At 50.3% G+C, this 20717-nt stretch overlaps 1 protein-coding gene across 4 annotated transcripts in view; it reads left to right on the plus strand.

The window, feature by feature from the left end:
* Positions 1-674: 674 nt before the first annotated feature.
* The window catches only part of MAPKBP1 (mitogen-activated protein kinase binding protein 1), a 94727-nt gene continuing 74684 nt past the window's right edge, over positions 675-20717 (plus strand). For 3 of the 4 annotated variants that reach the window (XM_032187804.1, XM_032187806.1, XM_032187807.1), the window contains exons 1-2: positions 675-713; positions 1248-1590. In XM_032187804.1, the coding sequence (XP_032043695.1) occupies positions 1474-1590 (117 nt within the window). In that variant the 5' untranslated portion in view covers positions 675-713; positions 1248-1473. The remainder of the gene's footprint in view (positions 714-1247; positions 1591-20717) is intronic. The other variant, XM_032187805.1, reaches the window with a different exon arrangement.

Genomic DNA, 20717 nt, shown 5'->3' on the forward strand with positions numbered 1-20717 from the left:
GTAGCGAGGTGGGGGTTGGCCTGTTCTCCCACGTGCCTGGTGACAGGACGAGGGGGAATGGGCTAAAGTTGTGCCAGGGGAGTTTTAGGTTAGATGTTAGGAAGAACTTCTTTACCGAAAGGGTTGTTAGACATTGGAACGGGCTGCCCAGGGGAGTGGTGGAGTCACCATCCCTGGAGGTCTTTAAAAGACGTTTAGATGTAGAGCTTAGGGAAATGGTTTAGTGGGGACTGTTAGCGTTAGGTCAGAGGTTGGACTCGATGATCTTGAGGTCTCTTCCAACCTAGAAATTCTGTGATTCTGTGTAATTCTGTGACCCCTCGGACACCACCTGCCGAACCCCCCGCCCCCCATCCCCGCCTCGCCGCCTCACGGCGCCCGTGAGGGGGCGGCGCGAGCTCCCCGCGCCCGTTAACGGCCGCCCGCTAACGGCCGCCAGGGGCGCGCGCCCCCCAGCTCCGCCGCCGCTGCCGCCGCCGCTTGACCCGCGCGAGGCGCCGTAGCGCGGCCGGGCGGCGCTGGGCTCCCGGGGGCGGCCGCCCCCCGCTGCTGCCTGAGGCCCGGCGCCGCCGCCGCCGCTGAGGGAACGGCCCCCGCCCCTCCCCGCCCGGCCGCGGGGGCGGCCCCGCCAGGCGGCCCCTCCTCGGGGGAGGCCGCATGGGCAGGCGCTGCGGGGCGCCGCGCTCGCCGGCAGAGCGGCGGCTGGGCGGCAGGTAGGGGCGGTGAGGGGCCGGGAGCGGGGCCGGGGCGGCCCCTGAGGCACCCCCGTGCCGAGGGGCAGGGGCCGGCCGCAGCCCCGCGGTGGCGGTGGCGGGGGGCAGCCCCTGGCTGTGCAGTGGGGCTGCGGAACGCGCCCTGCCCGCCCCGCCGGGTGTCGCCCCTTCTGCCTGCGTGTCCGCCGGGGCCGTGGGAGTCGAAGGGCTCCCTCGTGCTGGTGCCGGGGCTGCGAGGAGCGGGCGCCGCGCTGTGCTTGCCGGCTGCGGGGCTGGAGGGACCCCGGTGATTCTTGCGGTTGTTGTAGGAGCTGATGCTGAAGCGTAGGAAGATCGGGTTGCTAGATCCGAGCCGAGTTGATTCAGAGCTGCTAAATGGTGGTAAAAGAAGGGTGGTTTTTATGGCAGCTTCTGAGAATAAATAACGCTGCATCCATCTTTATTATTAAATCTCGCGTTTGGCGTTTCTCGTAAAGAGCGAAGCTTGGAAAAATGATTGTGAATGTTGTACTGACCCCTGGGTGCATCTTTCAGTTTAGATTACTGCTGATTTGATCCTCTGGAATCTGCAAAAGGAAAGCCTGCCAGCCTCTGTGAATAGCTTTGCAGTGTAACAGGAGTGGAGTCCCTGAGCAGAATCCCTCAGAGATGTGTGAACAAGCGTGAGCAAAGCTGAGCGCCTCGGTGTTTCTGCCTCAAACCTGGGCTTGTTCCCCAGGCACGGTTTGCACGGGGTGTAATACCCTCCTGATACCTGGAGATGATGTCGGTTGAAGGGTCTACAATAACAAGTCGGATCAAAAACCTGCTTCGCTCCCCTTCCATTAAGCTGAGAAGAAGCAAGCCTGGGAACAAGCGTGAAGATATCGGCAGTAAGGTGAGTGTGGTGTAGTGCTGCCAGAATGTCTTGACTTTGTTGCCTTCTGTACAGAAAATTGTGCTTTGGGAGGCCAGGTGTGACCACAGAATCGTCTTTTAGTTGAGATCCTTACTGTATTGCAAATTCTTGCTAAAGCCAGCATCTCCCTTTCAAAACGCACTCTGCTTGTGGTGTATGTGGCTGGAGGTACCCAGTCTGAAGATACTGTATTGGAAAGCTTTTGGGGTTTTGCTCATTCTGGCATATGGAGATGTTATGGATGACTGACAGGAAGAACATAATGCTTTTTCTTCCTCCACGTTTCCAACTGCTACCCAGTGTTACAGGCAACTAATGATCCACAAAGACCTGTTTTTCTGTGTAAGCGATGGCTGTCGGCCCCACAGGGGAGTGCTCTGTGAGCACCTGGGGAAGGGTGGGATGGTCTGAAAGGTGGAAAATGTGGTTCGTGTCTCTGAGGTGGCCGTTCAGACAGGGGTTGCATTCCACAGCTTTCCTCCATCTTCCCTTCTCTGTGTGCTTCAGACTGAGCTCTCCCTTCTCTAGGAGATGCCTTGTCTGGGTGTAGTTGGTTCAACCTGAAAAATTCCTCGTTCCTCTCGGCATTGCAGAGGATTCCTGACAGACAGTCACTCACCGGGAATTGGCTGGTGTCATGAGGAGAGGAGGCTGACTTCTCCCCAGCTGCAGGGAGAAGAGGAGCTGGGTGGCATTGCCTTGTGCTCAGAGCAGGCGCCTCTGAGTCAGGGCACCTGGTTGTGTCCCTGCCACTGATTCACTTGTAACCCTGGGCAAATCACTCAGCGTCTGTATAGCTCCGGCTCCGTAAATAGCGAGGTTAGTCCCACCCCTTGTGAAGACTCAGTAATAAATAAGAAGTGCTTGTAAACCATGAATGCAAAGCGCATTCGTTTATCTCAAAACAGTAGTGCTTGAGTGCTGCAGTGAGGAACATGTGTGTAAAACTGCAGGGGGAATAAATGGCTCTTTATTTAAATGGCCTGTCCCAGCATGAAATCCTGCTCTTGAAGCTCTGGTTTAGGTCGGAGGTTCCCTGTGTACCAAGGAACACAATGCTCCTCTCTTGTCATGAAAGAGAAAAACCTGCTCTGCTTCCTCAGAGTTGTCTTGAGGAGAGTCCTTGGTGCTTGTGCATGATCTTTTCGTGTGCATGTGCGTGCAGGTACTGCACTTAGTGCAGCCTGGGCACTGCCAGGGACGTGTGCTGCATGTCTCTCGCTGACCTGTGTTCCACGGAGACCTGATGAAACAGCCCAGGGCCACCTGTGCCACCAGGTACCGTGGACGTTGGATTCTTTTTTTCCCTGTGGAAAAAAGGCTGAGTTCTACCCGCTCTGTTTCACAACCAGGACCTGCTGCTGCAAACCCCGGGTCTTCCCTGATACCTGTCTTTTTAACCTTGCCATGTGCCTTTTAGGAGAGCTCCATTGTGTCCCTTGTGCTGTTTCCCGGTGTACAGTCAGGGCTGCCTGATCCCCTGGGGACATCATGGATTCTTGCCACACCATCAAATTAGGGTTTGAGGGCTGCCTTTTGTGTATCTTATTAGTGAGAGCAGTTAATCAGTGAGACACAGAGAAGCTTGCTGGTAGAAGCAATTTGCTGTGATGAGGAGTTAGGGGCTGCTGGTGGTTTTCCAAAGCAGTCTGCTCTGAATTTCTCTCAGATGACTTACGGCCTGCCTTTGGTGGCACAGCTGGGGGGTAGGCAAGGCAAACAAGAGCGGGCGCTTTACCAAAGATCCAACAACAGCTTCCCCTGTTTGAAATCCATGGAGATGTTCCCTCTGCTGTGTGTGTTCTTCAGCCTTCCAAGGTGAGAAGCAGCTCTCCTTTTCCAAAATAGCAGGAAACAGATCCTCTGAGTCTGCTATTTAGCACAAGTGTAAATCCTGGGGACTGAAACCTGAGCATCACACGCAGTGCTCCTGAGGGATCTCTGCTGACCTGCAGGAAGGGCTTTTCCAGGCGATTTTGGCTCTTGGACTTTTTGAGAAGTGCCCGCTCTGAGAGGTGCGTGTGGCTTCAGCCATGTGAATTGGGTGAGCCTGGGAGTATGGCAGGGTCTGTGAAACTTAGGGCTCTGGCTGGTCACCTCTGAATGCTGCTTGGGTGCCTAGGATGGAGCAGGACTGCTGCCTTTGATTAATGCGTGAAAGGCGATACGTGCTTTGTGCACATGGGCATAGGTGAAGAGCAGGCTCTCTGCAGCTCTGTGGTTCCTCAGAGTCAGGCTCTTTCTGCAACCAGCCACTCAATTTAAGGTGGACAAGCACCCTCAGTGGCACTACCTTGACTTTTCTAAGCTGTAATTATTTTTTTTCTCTTTTATTCCCCAATGTGTGGTAAGTGTCCCTGCTCTTTCACAAAGAGCCCTTGGGCTGTGCAAGGCCTGACAGGCAGTCTCAGCGGTCAGGGACAGACCCCTTGGGCAGTTTGTCCTGCTGACGAGAAGCTCTGTGGAAATTGGCTCCTTCCAGCGAAGCAGCTGCTGGGCTGCAAGGAGCAGGCTGTGGGAGGCTGGCTGTGCAGAGACCTGTTTGTGCTTCGCCCTGGAAGGGGGAATGTGGGTAAGCAGAGATATGGAGCGTGAGGGCTGCGCAGGACATGCCATGTGTGACTTGGAAGCTCTAAGAGAGATCTTGTTTTGAGACTTTCAATGGGACTTATTTCTTGCCTATAATTAATGCATGGTTCTACCGTGCTTCCCCCAAGGAGATCTCTACAGGAGATCACACAACCACGGATGTTTTAATAAATAAATATATAAAGGGAAGGAACAGGAGCTCTTTAAGGAAAGCTTGTTGATAAATTGGATGTAGTGTTTGGTTTTGCTGCTGCATTTTGAAAACAACTTCTGTTTTGTGGGAGTCTTGATTTTTGTTGCTGTGTGACTAGCTCTGTGTTTAGAATATTTTTTTTTTTTTGGTTTTCTGGTGTGGTAATCCACTTTTTGTATCCTCTCCACAAAAACACTCCCTTTTTTGTGTTGAACCAATACAGACTTAGAGTGCAGTGACTTACCTCTAGGCCTGTTGATTGTCAGGATTGCAACATGTCAGTGTGGAGGCTGGAAGCTAAAATTTCCTCAGATAAGTTGGTTGGCCTACGTTCAATTTCTAGAGGATTACTAGCCCTACCAGAAACCCAGCTCTGCATCTGGTCGCCATGCTTGTGATTCCAGCAGGGAGAAGGAGTTTAAAACGGGGAAGTGAGTGCCTTTGAAGCTGCATTCGTTGTGTTGCATGCGAGGCACTGGACAGCAGGGAAGCACGACAGGCCTGAGCCATCTGCTGTTGCTGTAATGCCCCGCTTGCTGTTTGCACCCTGCACCAGAAATCTTGCTCTGCTTACAGAAGTAATATACCTGAGCAGGTAAAGCTCCTGCAGGGAATGTTCATATTGTTAAGCTCTACTCCTGTAAGTATAAGCATCTTTTTTGTCTGTGTGTGTTCCTCAGTAAACCAGATCCACAATGTCACTGTAGAAACAAATCGCTACAAAATCTGCATACAGACTTCTCTTTAAAAGCGTAAGCCAGAGAGACAGAAATGCACTTGGAATTTGCAGCTTGTTTCTTTGATCTCTGCTGTTTTTTCTGAGCTAGAAATATTTCACGTTGCCAGTTCACAACAGCGCCTTGACTAAAACCTGACGTTCCCCAGCAGGATGCCGTTCAGCACAGGGACTGGTGTGTTCTGGTCTCCCCCTCGTCAAACATTGTGCAAACATGTGCAACTGGAACGAACGCTTGTTGCTGCTGCATGGTGCTGGGTTGGACCGGGTGGCTCTGCAAAACCTTTTTAAAGTTTTTGTTCAGAAAACGAGCCCTGTGTTGTTCCTGGTGGGACAGGGGTTCCTGTCCTCTGGGGAGGAGTGGTTGGCCCAGACGTGTGCCTCTCTGAGCAGGATGTGCATGGGCACAAGTTATGAGGAAAGCAGTTCTGTGGAAGCTTGAGAGCCCATTCCCAGCCCAGTTTTCCAGCTCCTTAGTCCCTTGGGAAGCTGCAGAGCTGTGCTAGGACCGCAAGCCACACTGGATGTAGTGGAGTGGAGTGATACTTCTGGCCTGCCTGTAGCTGCCTGCCTTCGGTACGCAGTCCTTTTGGTCTGAAAACGTTAGAGCTTCCAACATGAATCACTTCAGATGCTGCTGATCCTAACTGGATCAGCAGAGAGCTGCTGAGTTTGAACTGGAACAGAACCAAAACACAAGTTTGATTCAGAGATACGTGTGCTTCAAAAATCATCACCTCTTATTAAATTGTTTAAGGTGCAGCTGAGGCTTGTTGCAGGGCACAGTTCTTTGTAAGTCTTTGGGAACAATGTGGTCCCACAGCAGCAGAGCCTGCTGGCTTCCTTGGGGACTGCTGCAGCCAGTGGCACAGCTGAGAGGAAACTTCCAGCCCAGGTTGGGCCTGCTGCTGCTGTGCCTGCTCTGCTTCGGTATCCGTGAGTGTTGTGTGGCCCCAGCTGATAGCCAGGGATCTCTTTGGCAGTTCTGTACTGCTCACTCTGAACACACCCAACAGCTTAGGGGCTGCAGTCTGGAGACAGAAGGGATTTCCTGGCTGTCCCTGGTCAGGCTTATAACGGTGTCTCTTAAAGCAGAGGACAAAGGCTGATGAGGCTCTCCATGGCCAGATGACCCGCATATCAGTGGCATGTCTGTATGTGTGGATGGTATCAGTGAAACAATGAGTGTGTCACAGTTTGGGGGCTGAATCCTTTCCTACTGCATTGCTCTGGTCCCTTCCACTTCACCCTCGAATACACGGTGCTCAAGATGGCCCTGTGTTTGCTTAACAATTACACGCACAGGTTTTCCTCACTCCCCTCATTGCTCTGTGCACGTTATGCCTTGTCCTGCAATTACAGGGTGATCTGGCTAGGTCTCCTGGCCTGGGCTAGAGCCTGCTGTGAGTGTTAAATGTGGCGTATAGCCACAAGGCCTGTCAAAGCCAACGCGTTTCTGCTCCTGGGTTGCAGCACCATTTGCTTCTGGTTCAGGGGGATGGACACAAAAGCTTCTAGCAACTCAACGTGTTTGATTTTATAGCCTGCAATTGTATCACGAACCACTGTGACCCTTTCTGCCAAACTTGCGACAAGATTGCTGGAAAGATCTCGCCCTTCTGGCCACCCCTAGATAGCACGCTGCCTTTACCGTGAGGGACAGCAGGGAGCCCCCCACACAGCGGGGTGGGAGCAATGGTTTGCTGACAGCTGGGGTGCAGCTAGCGTGAGTAACACAAATCAGGTCACTTGCTTAGAGGGTTTACGTGGCTATTGCTTCCCCCAGGCAGTCACGTGCTGGATGGTCTCAGAGCTTCAGAGGTCTTGAATTGCATGTTGTTCTTCTCCTTCAGATGAGCAGAGTATTCTGAGAAGGCACGTGGGACTTAGAAACCTAACCTGGCTGCGGAGAGCAGTAAGCAGGTTTTATTCTGTCCCTGCTGTGCTGGATAAGCCGTGCACATACAGATTGACAGCCCCCTTTTGCTTGCGGGCTGTTGCACTGCAGCAGGCAGTGGCACACGGTGTGTTTGCCCAAGACGCGGCTGGGACAGTAAGGTGGCAGAGCTCCAGGCTGGGCAGCAGCACATCAGGTGATGGGTTTGCTGCTTGCTGGTCGTCCCCGTGGGGTGCTTCACTGTGGTGAGGAAAGACACCCACAGACACGGTGCAAAGAGACCTCCTCCAGCACGTACCGTCTGTTTTGCTGCCTGTGCGTGGTGGTGTGTTTTGCTGTCTGGGGTGTATCGCATGGCTGGTTTCAGGGAATAACAGTTGACATGTTGGTTGGGAGCCAGGCCAGGTTGGAGCACTATCTGCTTGTGTCTCATCAAGGGTCTGCAGACGCCTGTAAAACAACACAGGCACAAATGTGTATTTTTGTCACCCTCTGTTTGGTGGAAAACAGCAGCAGGACACCATTTCCAGCTGGGAAACTGGTGGTCAGCATTTTGGTGGCCGCGCAGAGCTGAGCAGGTAGGGCATCCTGTCGATCAGGTTGCTTGGTTAGCCTTGGTATGGTTTTATCCATGAGACTGGAAGCAAATACCATGCGGTAGGTAGTCTGGCTTTTGGTACAAGTCTCTTGTCTTGATGTTTAGGGCAGGGAGGGGTGCTTACATGGCACTCAAATGGCACTTAGCAGGAGTGGAGCCCTCATATTAGCACTGAGTGAGCCCAGCTAAGGTCTGAATAATTACCTAGTGCCAAACCTGGCATCAGACACTTGAGGCTTCTCCTTCTGTCTGATGTACCTGTCTCCTCCGCACAGTTGGAAGCTTCTGAGGATTTGTGTGCAGGTGCAGCTGGGCATTTCTGGAATCTCTGGATTCCAGCTCCACACATGGGCTGCTCCCTGTGCCTGGAACCCTGTGGCTCTGCTGAGGCTGTGCCCACCAAACAGTGGCTACTGCAGGTCAGAAAATCTCCCTGTTCCCTTTCACCACAGCGCTGTTTAGCCTTGTCCTGAGCGTGTCCACTTGTTGTGCAAGGAAAATACGGCTGAGGCCTGTGGCTGTTGTAACTGCTGATTTGTGCTCTGTGATCTGTCTTCAGAAATATTAGTGCAAAGGTGGGTCGCTGGCTGTGTTTGTATGACCGTAGACTGCAGGAGCATCCCGTCTTTATCTTGCTTCAGCCAGCATGGGACAGATATGATGAAGTAGACCCAGTCCAAAGGAGACTTAGGTTTAAAAAAAGAAAAAGAAAAAAAGAAAGGATAAAAAGGTAGGGTAGGGAATGTGCTTTTCCTACACAGACGTGACTCCAAACTCCCACAGGAAGTCTGAAGCAGAAGTAGAAATTGAATCCTGATCCTCTGAGGCCAAATCTCAGCCTTAGCCGCAAAGCCCAGCCTCTTGCAGATTACCAAGGATGTTTCTCACTTCTCCCACTTGAGGACCGTGTGTTCATTTAGGATTATTTGCTTAAAAGTCCCCAAACCACGCTGCTGTGAATGCTGATTTGGTTCTGTTGTCGCTAACGATTTCAGTAGCTCTGGTGATGATGGCTTTCCAACAGGCTCAAGCAGATTAAGAACCATCTGAATTAAAGCTGTGGAAACCCCAGTAAGCCTTGTAATTCTGCTGATGTCCCAGGAGATCAGGACTGTTGTTAGTTACTGATTGGAAATAGTACTATAGAGAAGGCAAGGCTACGAACCGCTGGGATATTTCGTGTTTCCAGGCCAGCAGCAATAAAAGCCAGTCCTGCTCGTTCTCCGAAACACAGCACTGAAGTTCACAACGGGTCGAGAAGGCGAATGCGAGGTAACTGCTAGGAGACTTCTGGCCGAGGGGGAAGGTGTGCGTGCAGCAGCCGGGCGCTCAGCGCCGTGCCCGTGCGGCCCAAGCGGGCAGCTCCCGCCAAAGGGGCGGGGCCTGGCGCCGTGGAGACGCCTCCCGGCCAATCCGCGCCGGGGGAGGGCGGGGCCCCGCCGGCTTGGCCCCGCCCCCCAATGGGTTTTTGGCGCGCCGCGGTGCGGCCCCTGCCCGGCGGCGACCTGCGCTCAGCCCGCGCCGCGTCCCTAAAACGCAGCAGCGGGGGGCACAGCCGGCACGCCGAGCCCCAGGGCTAGGCAGGCGGAACGTGCCCGTGTCGCACAGAGTGGGCCTTGGTGATGGCAGTCTCGCGTGCAGCCCTGGTGGCCCAGGTTTCAGGCTGAACGTCAAGGCCAGAAGGCAGCACCACGTTGCCCTGGGTGATAACGCCGTCCTCTGGGGCAGGGGATGTGGTGGCGTGAGGTGTACTGGGCAGCTTCCAGCTCAGCATCTCTGCCAAGGGAAATGAACCGTCTCTGTCATTTTAGGAAAACTTGCCTCTTTTCTTTTGCAAAAGAGAAGGGTTTTACAAGGCGCCTGAAACCTGGGGAGTTCCTAAGGTAACCAGGAGTGACGAAATGCTGCTGTCTGCAGAGAGCCCTGGGATGTTCCACTGGGAAGAGTAGAGTGCTTGTTGTAATAAAGCATTTAATTTTGCTGCCAGGACTTTCCAGAGGTTTAAAACAATTGGGAATACTCATCACCTACCGCCTAGAGGTTTGTTGGCAAGCAACAGAAACTCTTTTCTTTCTGCTGGTAGTTTTTTCTGGCACTTACGGCCTGTTGTACTGGGAGGAGCAACCCGGCCCGCCTTAGCCGGCAGCCCTTGCCGAGGAGGGGAGGAGGCTGTGTAAACAATCCTGGAAGTCTGCAGGCAGAGAGGAGCTGCTGTTCCTGCCCCGGGTTGTGGGGACAGGAGCTGTGGGCCTGAAGCGTGTTTGTGTAGCGTGTGGGGTTATTCTGAGTTGGGGAGTTCTCATGCTGAGGCGATGGCAGAGCTGTAAATCATCAGTGCTCAGCATAAGCTGCAGAAGCAGTTCAGGCAGGAGGAAGGGCGTTACAAATCCGTTACAAAATGTGGGTGATTTCCCTTGCTGGGGAGCGGGGGGAATGCTGTCTTTGGGATGCAGCCACCACTCTGGCAGAGGGATTTACTTCCAGGTCTGTCTGCCTGGGTTATGTCCCGAGTCCTGCCCTCCTGCTCTCTGGTGCGATTTCATTTGGATGCCTTTCCTCAGATCCCCAGAAAAGAAAGTACTGTAAACAGCTGCCAAGCAGGATTTTGCGTTGTAGGGGATATTTAAATGCTGGGGCCTGGTTGGATGGCAGTATGAGTGTGTTTCTATTTTGCTACGTGTGTGTGTTTAATAGGAAGAACATACTCTCTTTGGGTTGAGCGTATGTTACTTTACTTAATGTGCCTGTTAGTACAGTAACTGACCCCCCTTTAGAGAGTGGCACTGATGTTGTGTTACAGCTGTAACGTACACAAAGTCTTGCACAACTTGGTGTAATGTTTTTACAGTGGCAATGACCTTGAAGGTTTAAAAAATGCATGTACTTAATTGTGTGTGTGGTAGTACGAGTGTGAGCAGTTCTGCTTCGCCCAGTGCATGGGGAGATAAGCACCTCTGTGGCTGGTGGCAAGATCAGCGTCTGTGTATGATTCATCTCATGCACATGAGATGTCTGCATGCCTTATATGTATATCATGCAGTTGTCTTTATGATGTTGTTTTGACCATCTCAGCTGTGCTTTGCTAATCTATATTCCCTGGCTATGCTGCTAACAAGTCCTGTGAAGTTTGGAGCAGAGACTGTTTTTTCCGCCGTTCCCCAAGTGAGCAGTTAACCGGAGACGTTCTGTGTTATTCCATTTTTCTTTGATACCCCCATCATCATCCCCAAAATGTGGAACTGGTTTCCTCCTTTCTACCCAGCCAGTTCCACATGAGATGCTGACCTGGCGTGTTCAGGAAGGCTCCCTGTGGGCTGCTGCCCAGGGGCCAGGTAAGAGCAGGGTCTAGCACCGGGATCTGTGTCCCCTTGGCTTGTAGCGGGCGCCTCCCTCGCCTGCGTGCCGCTGGCACCCCGCTCCAGCTGCAGTCCGTGCCTTCCGTGCTCCAGGCCACGAGCCTGTGGGCGTTGGGCTCAATTCGGGTTCATTAAAATACGGCAGCGCTACAGATATTCCTACTCCGAGCAGGGTTTGCACGTAGAGCTGCTGACTGTGGTGCAGCCCGCTAGTTTCTAAGGTTACATTAAAATGCAAGGGGCCGCTGGCAGATGCTCTGTGCGTGTCTGCCCTTGCGCTGTCACACGCCCGGGTCACCTCTGCGTGGTCCCTTGGCAGGCAGGCACGGCATCCCGCTGTGGTACGAGTGGGCTATTAACTTACAGCTATACATCTGCTGGGGCTGCGGTGGGAGCCCGTCACTGCTGTGAGTTGGCAAGGGGCTCACCTAATTTCTTGCTGCATAATTTTCTTGGTTTTCTAATTATTATTATTATCGTTATTTTTATTTTCCTACCCGGCTTGTGTTTCTGCCCTGGTAGAGTCTGTTCTGGGCACAGTGAAACAGCCAAGCTGACAGTGTTTATGGGACATTCTTTCCAATTGCTGTGCTCTAAACACATGTACACCAGCATTGAGTTACTTCTGCCTGGAACTAAGCCACAGAGCTATATATAAAATGTATTTGAACTGTGGCAGTAATGTTGTTGGTATAAATAGGAGAAAGGGGTAGCACCAGGGCTTCCCTTCCCTAGAGCTGGCTCGGGAGGAGTTCCCTTTGCTCCATCTCAGCTGAAAAAAATGGGGAAGGAGGCTGAAAGCAACGAGAAAATGTCATGGGGCTAGGCTTCAGGGAAGAGCATGAAGCATGAGAAACTTGGGTCTGGAGCACTGCGTTCCTCCCTGGTGGCTGCCCAGCTCTTCTCTCTTGTGGTGGGTTGCCCGTCAGAAATCCCTTAGGCTTTGGTGCGTGGTGACCTGATCCCCAGGGCCACAGGGTTGTTCTGTGACAGCCTCCTGTGTTCTTGTGACTCCAAAACTAGTGCTGAGTTTTCTTTAACTCTTTCTGGCAGACATCTCCCTGCTCTTGCTGTTGGAGACATGGTCTGGGTACATGTAGGGCTTCTGTTTGCCCCGGTCCTTGTGTTGTGTGACATGTTGTAGGGGACAGCGTGTTGAAGTGATGTCACTTCCACAGGTGCACCAGGATGCTGCTGTCATCTTTTGAACCCTTGTGAAGGCTTGGGACTTTTCCCAGGCAGCATTTGTAAGTGAAACAACTTCTGCACTTTTGAAGTCCTTGTCTGGTTCTTTGTACAAAATTGGTTGGTGGAAGTCTTTGCTCAGTCAGCAGGGCTGCCTGTACCGCTGTCTGCGGTGTTTTCTGTCAGTAACAGATTTTTATCTCACCCAAAAGAAACGTAGGAAGTGACCTCTATAGAAATAGCAGAAAGTGCTGATAAGCCCTGAGCAGCAGGTTTTAGTCTTTGCTCATGGCTGGTGTTAATTCCGTCTTTAAAGTGTAAGTGCTTGTTTGTCTTGGCTAATTTGTAAACTGATCCTTCCATAATGCTCTCTTTTAAGTGCTTTATTGTAGATATCAAGCCTGTGATGGTCGAAGGAGATAAGAGAAACAAGGTTTGCAGCTAGAAGTATAGTCCTTACTTAAAACGACTGATACCAAAGAAGAGAAGCAAGATTGTGGACGTGGCTATGATTTCAGGGTATAGTGGTCTGCAAACAAGTCTTTACATTCAATCCATTCTGCTGTGCTGCAGGGTTTTGTTTTGTTTTTGAAAGTCAGAATCACCAGCTGCATTCTTAAAACTCCGAGTGGTGCTCAGCCCCCATTTCATCCTACCCCTCTTTTCTGCCCAGCGGTGGGAGCTGCAGCCTGGCTTCACAGGGGGGCTCAGCTCTGAGCAGGGGGGAGAGCAAAGCCCCTCTCCAGCTGTAGCCTGCTACCTTACTGCAGTGCAGCCAGCAAGGAATGGGGAGAAGCTGCACAGAGACTTTATAGCTGTCTTTTTATTTATTTTTTTTCTTTTTTTTCCCTGCAGGACATGAGCCTTCAGTTTGAGCAGGGTTTACGTAGGCAGAGTGGCTCACTACAAATGATAATCAAGGGGAATGTTCTGACTCTAAACATTGCTTTGCTGTTGGGTCTTTCTGCCTGTCCTTCAAGTGCTCATCTGCTTCTCATTACCCTTAGACAAACATACTTAGGGCCTGTAGTTCAGGTATTTCTGAGCTACGTGTGTCACTCAACTATTTCTCGCAAAGATGAATGCTGCTAAATGCTTCCAAGTAGGTAAATGCATCTAAAACTTTTGAGTGGAAAATTGTGAATCGGGAGCATTGACACTTTGCTAAGACAGGAGTTCAATGAGCTCTTTTTTTTTTATGTTCTGCTTTTATGGCAGAAAATTTTGCTAAGAACTAAACATATAAAAACAGAAGTTACTCTGTGCAGCGTTGGAGAAACAGGAGTTGGTTGTGTGCCTAGATCTGTGGCTTTCTGAATTTCGAGACAAGGACTGTAAAGAAATGGTGGTATTTTTAATGGTTTGTTTTCTAGAAGCATGGCAGGAGCTAGGTGGCAACACAAACAAAGCGGGTTTTAAGCCTGTGGATAAAAATTGCTTCCTCTGAGTGTCATTTCACTTCCTCAGTTCTCACATTTGATAATTCTGCCAGCTACACATGCTTGTAAGCATCAAGTATAGGATAAAGGAGACCTGCTTTGCCAATATTATTTCTCATGTTTCTGGGTTTTCTGTACTGAGGTGGCAGCCTGCTCCCTTTTTCTTTTTGTTCGGTCACCTTTAACCCCTCAAACAAGTGAGCTTGTGTTGGACTGCTGTGCCTCTCATTTACAGGCTTGGTTTCATTCAGGAAAGGAAACCAACCAGGCACTTGGGGAAAATCACAGGCAGAAGTGATTTGAGGGCAGAGTATGTAGGAAAGGCAAAGTGTACTGAACAAACGATTTAATGTGTTTGTTTAGGATTGCTTTCTAGGTATCCTTATAACTTCTGGCCTCTCTGTGCACAAGGGAGAGCGAGGATAGGATGGTGTTTCTTGCTGCTAAATTGCAGGGGAAGTTATTCAGACCTTCTGGGTGTTGGGTCTAGTCCATAAAATCTGCAGCAAATTTTATTCTTTGGGAAAGACAAACCCAAGTTCTGTGTCTGAGATAGGTGTGACTCAGTGACGGTTGCCTCTCCTGTAGCACCAGCTTGCGTCTTTGAAGCAGAAAGCTGGCCCTGTGGTGGTGCTCTGAGGGAAATTGGTACGGTGGGAACCTGAAGCTTCACCAATAGGGTGCTCCTCTGCAGCCCTGCCTGAGCAGCTCCCCATAGTGGTGTGGTCCTGGGTTTGAAAATCCTATTTCCTAATTCATGGGAAACACATGCGGAAGCAAGCGGGCCCTGCAGTGAAACAAAGTTCCCAACGTGTCTCTTGCCAATTTTTACATCTGTCACTTCTCTTACTTGCTTATTCTTGGGGTATTTCCCCAAAGGCCTTCAGAGGCAGGTTGGATCTTCGGTGTTGAGGCAGGTGAGACCTGGGGAACACGTGAGAGTTTGCAGGAGATACCCATGAGGTGGCTGAGCAGCAGGTGCAGTACCGGGGTCGCTGTATGACTGACTGCTGGAGACCTCTCTAGCTGTGCTGGGAAGGGAGGCGGTGGCAACAGGGTTGTTGAGGAAGCGATGGAAATCCGTGCTCGTGCTGTTCTCTTCAGTTTGTTTTCTCAGTCTTCAGCACATGTTCATACATATTGTTTCTCCTGGAGGCCATCGTCTCCTTTCTGGCTGGCAGGAGAAATCTCTTGGGTGCTCAGTAGACACGTTGACTGGCGGATGCAAAGAGCTCCTTAATTCTAGGGTGCACAAAGGGCAGCTGATGATAAAGGCCCTTGTGTAAGAGGCTTATTCCTCAGGGCAGAGGGAGGGCAGGGAGTGGAGGAAGGGATTGGAGAGAGCTGGGCAGCGAGTGGTGGCGGGGGGAGCTTGGGTGGCTGCTGCTGTATATCCTGGTTGGTCTGGAGGAAAAATAATCTCTTATGTTGCTTCGATTCAGTTTTAAGCATTCATTAAAATTCTTGTCCCTAGCCTCAAGCAGGAGTGAGATACAGCAGTGCTGTAGCCTGGTCCAAGCAGTAGATAACTGCTGGAATTTGGGAGGGAGGTAAGGTTTTTCTCAGCTCTGCCACTTGTTTGTTACATGACCATTATCAAGACGTTTCACCTCAGACTGTGTGTGTGTTTCTCCATCCAGCCCTCTTATATCTGTTTATAGATTGCAAGCTGTGTGAGAATACATGTTGCTACCTGCTGTGAGCATAGGAGGCCTTCATATTCACTGGGACTTGTCTCAAGAAATGTGAAACAACAATAAATACTTCAGAAAATGTTTAGGGAAAGAACAATTACTCCTCTCCTTACCACGTGCCTCCTTCTTTGGGGATGCTGTCTGTGTGATAAATGCCGTGTGCTCCTGTTGTATTTAGTCCAACCTTAGTATCTTTTAAATTATGTTAGTATTTTTTTTTAGTATAATTTAAATCGGCTTACAACAAAACCATTTTCTAATCTCCTGAGCGTGTAAGTATTTACTTTCCCCCGTGGAGTCACCGCAGTCTTAGGGAGATGTGTGTGGGAGGACAAGGTGGCTGGTCCTGCAGGCATTCAGGTGCTGCCAGCGGGAGCTTTCAGGTGTGGTGAGAGGCGAGCTCTCTGACCTCATGTGGAGGACACAGATATCTGCTCTGGGCAAGGTATTGGGGCATAAAAAGGTCAGGCTTTTGTGTACAGAGAATCTCTTTAAGTCTTTCCCAGGGAGTTAAGTGCTGCTTAAAGCTGTCCTCTTCTCTGGAAGATCTGCGACGTCTCCTTTGTGCCAATGGGGGCTGGGTGGATACAGAGCAGGTTCAGAGTGCCAAGTCAGAAATGACAGTGGGTGACTTTTTAGGCAGAACTCCCGTGTAAATCAGTGATGAAGGACAAAAATAAATTGATTTGGCATGGGGTGTTATGAGTGAGTAAAGAAATCACAAATGAATTATGAGTGTCACTTCAGGCAAGCTGATTAAAATGCTTTCCTTCACCCTATTTAGTTCTGTCTCTGAAGTTCCTACTCTTGTGGGAGCGAGCTCCACCACCAAGCCTCCCCCCCCCCACCCCTACAGCCTTGGACAAACAGGACACTGATCCGTTTATACCAAAAGTAAGTGCCAGGGAGAAGAAATGAAGGAAGTCGGGGACAGGAACCTCAGCCTGGTACTTTTCTTACATAGCTTTCCTGCTCTGCTTTCACTCGGCAGGGTTAACTGTGAGGAAGGCTTTCTGAGCTCTCCCTTTCAGCGTATCTGCCCCGTGTCCATGTTTAGTTTGAACGTATGTGTTGTTTATAGAGCTCAGCACGAGGTGATTTAGGACTGAGCTCCGCACCACGGCGGTATCAGCATTAGAAACGCTGTGTTACGGCCCGTGTGTTTAGCTTCTCTGGAGTCAGAAGGTATGCGGAGCTGCTGCGGGTGCCTGTGCCCGCAGCGAGGCCGTGGGCTTTGAACTCCCGGCTGCTTGTGTTTAGGAGCAGCCCCGCTCGGGGCTGGGGCTGCGGGGAGGGACTTTGGCAGGGCCGTAGGAGGAGGACTCCTGCCAGCTCTTGCCCGCATCCCTGTTTGGCTCTTTCCCTCGTTCTGGTGTCTCGCTTCTCGTGAGTGCTAAAGCCTGTGCGAAACGGAGGGGAAAATGACTGTGGAGAGAGCCTTTCCTATCTGGGAAGTGATGATTAACGATGATAAACGGTGACCCTTACGCTTGGAGAACCGTTTGTTCCTGCTTGATTTCAAACCCTTATATGAGTAACTGAAACGCTGCCCGAGGGAGCTGTATTTAAACTTTTTTTTTCAACTTCTTCCCCTCACTGAAGCACTTTCTTTGCCTATATTCAGGCCCTGCACATGGATTTGGAGACCAATATATAACACTGCCACACAGTCAGAAGTGCCTTCCTTTGATCTACACTGCTGGGACAGACTAGGGGAGCACTGCAAGTCCGTGCTTGTACTTAATCCTCTTACAGATATTTTTCCATGCTGGGGAAGGTGAATTGGTTCCTTTTTCTACCATGAAGGAAAAATCACTGGACAAATGGCCTATGTGGGAGGGCAAAATTACCCCCTACATCAAGTATGATATTTTACGTGCTCTCTTTGCTGTATGAAGAAGTAAATTGCAAATTGGAAAAAAATCTGTTCCTTGTAAAGAAGTGATCCTGTACAAGTCCAGGTCCCGAGAACTTGAGGAATGGCTTCTTTGAAGCCTGCCCACACAGGACGCATCTCTCTGTTTCCCAGAGGACTTGCCTACCCGTGGAGCTGGCCAGATCGACTCCATGTGTAGACACTTAGTCTGGAATAAATCAGGATTGACTCTTTATGTACCAGCAAACCTGTAGCCTGTTTGATGTTGCTTTCTCTTTTTTAAAGCATACATTCTGCACACAGTTTTCCCTTGCATCAGCAAAAAGAATTCCCCACACCAAAGTCCGAATAGCGTCATCACAACTTTGACAAAGGTGGGCAATTTGCACACGCTCTACACCTTGTCCCTTCACCACATTTGTATCTCTGAAGGTTTTGTGAACTGTCAGGAAAGTCTGAGTTGGCTTTTATGGTGAGGATGCTGCCTGAATGGGAGAAGTTGCACCTTTGCCGTGTCTCTAGCTAGGTTTGGTAAGGTTACGTGTGCCTTTCCTCATCCCTGCAATATTTTGAAATAAATTGGATTTTGTTGTGGGTATTACAATAGGAAGGCAAACTTGAGGGATCAAGCTGGTGTGGAGTGAAGGAACAGAAGACAATTATTTAATGATAACTAGGTCATGCTGCAGAAACTGGTAGAAAATTAACTGTGTGTATCCTCTTTTGCAGGACACAGGGGTGCTTGCACGTGCGTTGCTGTCTGTTCTGAGCTCCCTCGCTATGGCTGCTGGTGGAGGTGCTTTTAACAGTGTTCCACCCGGTTCCCCGGGGCTATGCAACAGCATTTATGGCCTCCCCAGGACTGCCTTACTCCAGGTGCACGAAGAAGAAGGCAGAGTGCAGATTCAGCACGTAGCCCCCGACAGCTGGGGCTGACGGGTCAGGAATGTAGTCCTGACAGCTGGAATTGGGCTGGAAGCAGCCAGCACAGTGGGGAGGCCAGAAGGGGAGAGCAGGCAAGAGAGAGTGCGGAGAGATGGACAAACGCACGCATGCTGTGTGCAGGCATGTGTAGAAAGACAGCCCGCAGGGACCCTGGGTTGCTCACGTTCCTTTTCTTCCACCTCTGTTGCCATTTTGTTCCCTGTTCTCTCAACTGGATCATTTCTAACAAATGTGCGTGCTCGACCCTGCGCAACCACTGTAGTGCCACCAGGCAGAGCCACTGGAACCGAGGCGCAGCATTTCTGTGAGAAACCCACCCCTTCCCAGCTCCGCTTCTGTGCAGGTTCACCCATGTAATACCTCATGTAACTCAGTGAGTCAGAACCCTCTGGCAAGTCAGTTTCTACCCTTGCCACTCTTCTGCCAAGGTGCATCAGTCATAGGTTGTGTTGTGGAAGATCATTCCCCGTTGTCCTCAAAGTGATTATTTGGGAAATCAACATTTCCTAGAAATGGCAACTGCTTGTTACAGGCAATGATGTTCTTGTCTTTTTAAATTTTTTTTCTTTAAATTAAAATACGAGATCTTGTTCAGTGATGAGATGTATCTCTGAGTCCTTTCACCCTATGGATGCTGCTTCCAGCCTATGCTCAACTTGAAGTGTTGCAGCAGGTCACGGTGGCGGATTGCATGAAATCTGTCTGAAGGTCTTGGAATAGTTCCTAGAAGGTCATTTAGGCAATGGTATGAACCTGCAGTAGTGGCCATGAGCAAGGCTTGTGAGACTTAATACAAGAGACGTGGAGCCTGGTCTGCCAAGGCAGAGGCGTCCGGAATTGGTCGTGTGTTGGAGCTTGTCTTATTGCTGTTGCTTTTGCAGGTGGAATATTTTCAGTCTCCAGGCTTGCCAAGACAGTACTTTTTGCAAGCACTGGATGCCGAGGCTGGAGAGGACAGAAAAGCCTTTTATTTTATTTTTATAAATTATTGTAAAAAAGAATGTGCATATTCTATGCACACAGACTGAAGTGGGAGGGGGGGCTTGGGTAGGTGAGGGAGAGAAACCAACTGTGGAGCTGGGTGGTTTTATTGTTTGTGCGTTCTTGTAAGTCAAACATCCCCTGCAGTTAATTCCATCTACCCATCTTCAGCCCTCCCTCTGCCAGACCGAAAACAAAAACCCCGACTCCCAAAAAACAAACAGGCAGAGGAACCTGGGCCAAAGCCAGACCTTTGCATGTCAAGCTCAAGTGCAAAACGAATATTTCACAGCTGTGGTATAAAGCCCTGAAATGAAGGCTTTACAGTGGAAATGCTGACAGCCCCTTAAGTAGAACAGTATACTGTAATTAGCGTTCTGCGTTTAATGTGCCAAACGAGGCACAGCAGAGCTAAATGTAAAACTTGAAGCCTTTGTTTTTCTGCAGCAGTAACAGGAGATCAGACAGCGTGTTCAGACAGTAGATTAGAGCCTACGACGTGTGTGCTGGTCCCTGGAGGTTAAACGTGCTTTTTTGTGGTGGGGCTCAGGGGCTGCAGGGAGATCTATGAGCAGGGCCAGCTGTGAGATTTGGCACTCTGTATCAAATTTCACTTATGTAAGAAATAGACAGCTATTTCTTAAGTGCTGACGCTGACAATGTACAGCTACAATGCATTTTCACGTATCGGGTGCCAGGGTGCAGTGATAGAGCTTTGCTGTGGTGCAGCAGGGAAAATACACCGGCGGCTGTGCAGCAGGGCTGAAAATGTTGGGACCACAATACAGGGAGTTGGATGTGAAAACCACCATGCTGTTGTGAAACTTGGGCCTGATTTTGGAGCTCTCTGTGTCAGTGTATTGCCAGGGCTGAAGAATACTGGGGTCTCAAGCCTAGCCCGAAAAGTGTTCTTCTAGAGGAAAAGAACAGGTGATTATGCAGCCACTCCTCCATCAAGGTGGTAACTGATCCCCTGATGGCCGCTGTGATGTGCTAGGGAAGGCTTTCCAGAGTAATCCTCATGGGTTACGCACCTCTGGGATTTCTGTGTCCACTGCTTTCTCAGGAGCTTCTTGCACATACATTATTAATACATGTATGGCCACGCTCAGTCGGGAGAGGGATGAGGGCAGGCAGATGATGCAGTGGATGAGATGGGAACTCTGATGGATGTTGTCTTTTTGTGCTGACTCAGTGCTATTAGTTAATGAAATAGATTGAAATGTTAACTGTTATGCACAGGCCCATGGGAGGACTTGTGAAATAGGGCTCGTCTGCTTGTGGACATTTATTGAAGGAGCCGTTCTGGAGTGGAACAGAATAATTGTGCCACAAGAGCTCTCTTTGAAGATGTTCTTCATAAATAAATGCTCACAAAGGCATGGATGGGAAGGGGGGAGTTGAAACCCAAATGTTGATTCAAGGATAGATTTCTCTTTCTGTAAAGGAGCAGAGAAGAGAAGAGAATGGGGGTTACATTTCCAAGTGCAAAGAAAGCATCTGGAGTTCTTATCTATGACTTTGTGGAGCTGGATGACCTCTGGGCTGTTGCCTGTAAGCAGCCTTAGATATCAGAAAGGTAGATCAAGTGTTAGGCATTAATGGGAGAAAAGAACA

Source organism: Aythya fuligula, chromosome 5 (assembly GCF_009819795.1).
Source record: "Aythya fuligula isolate bAytFul2 chromosome 5, bAytFul2.pri, whole genome shotgun sequence".
Lineage (NCBI taxonomy): Eukaryota > Metazoa > Chordata > Aves > Anseriformes > Anatidae > Aythya > Aythya fuligula.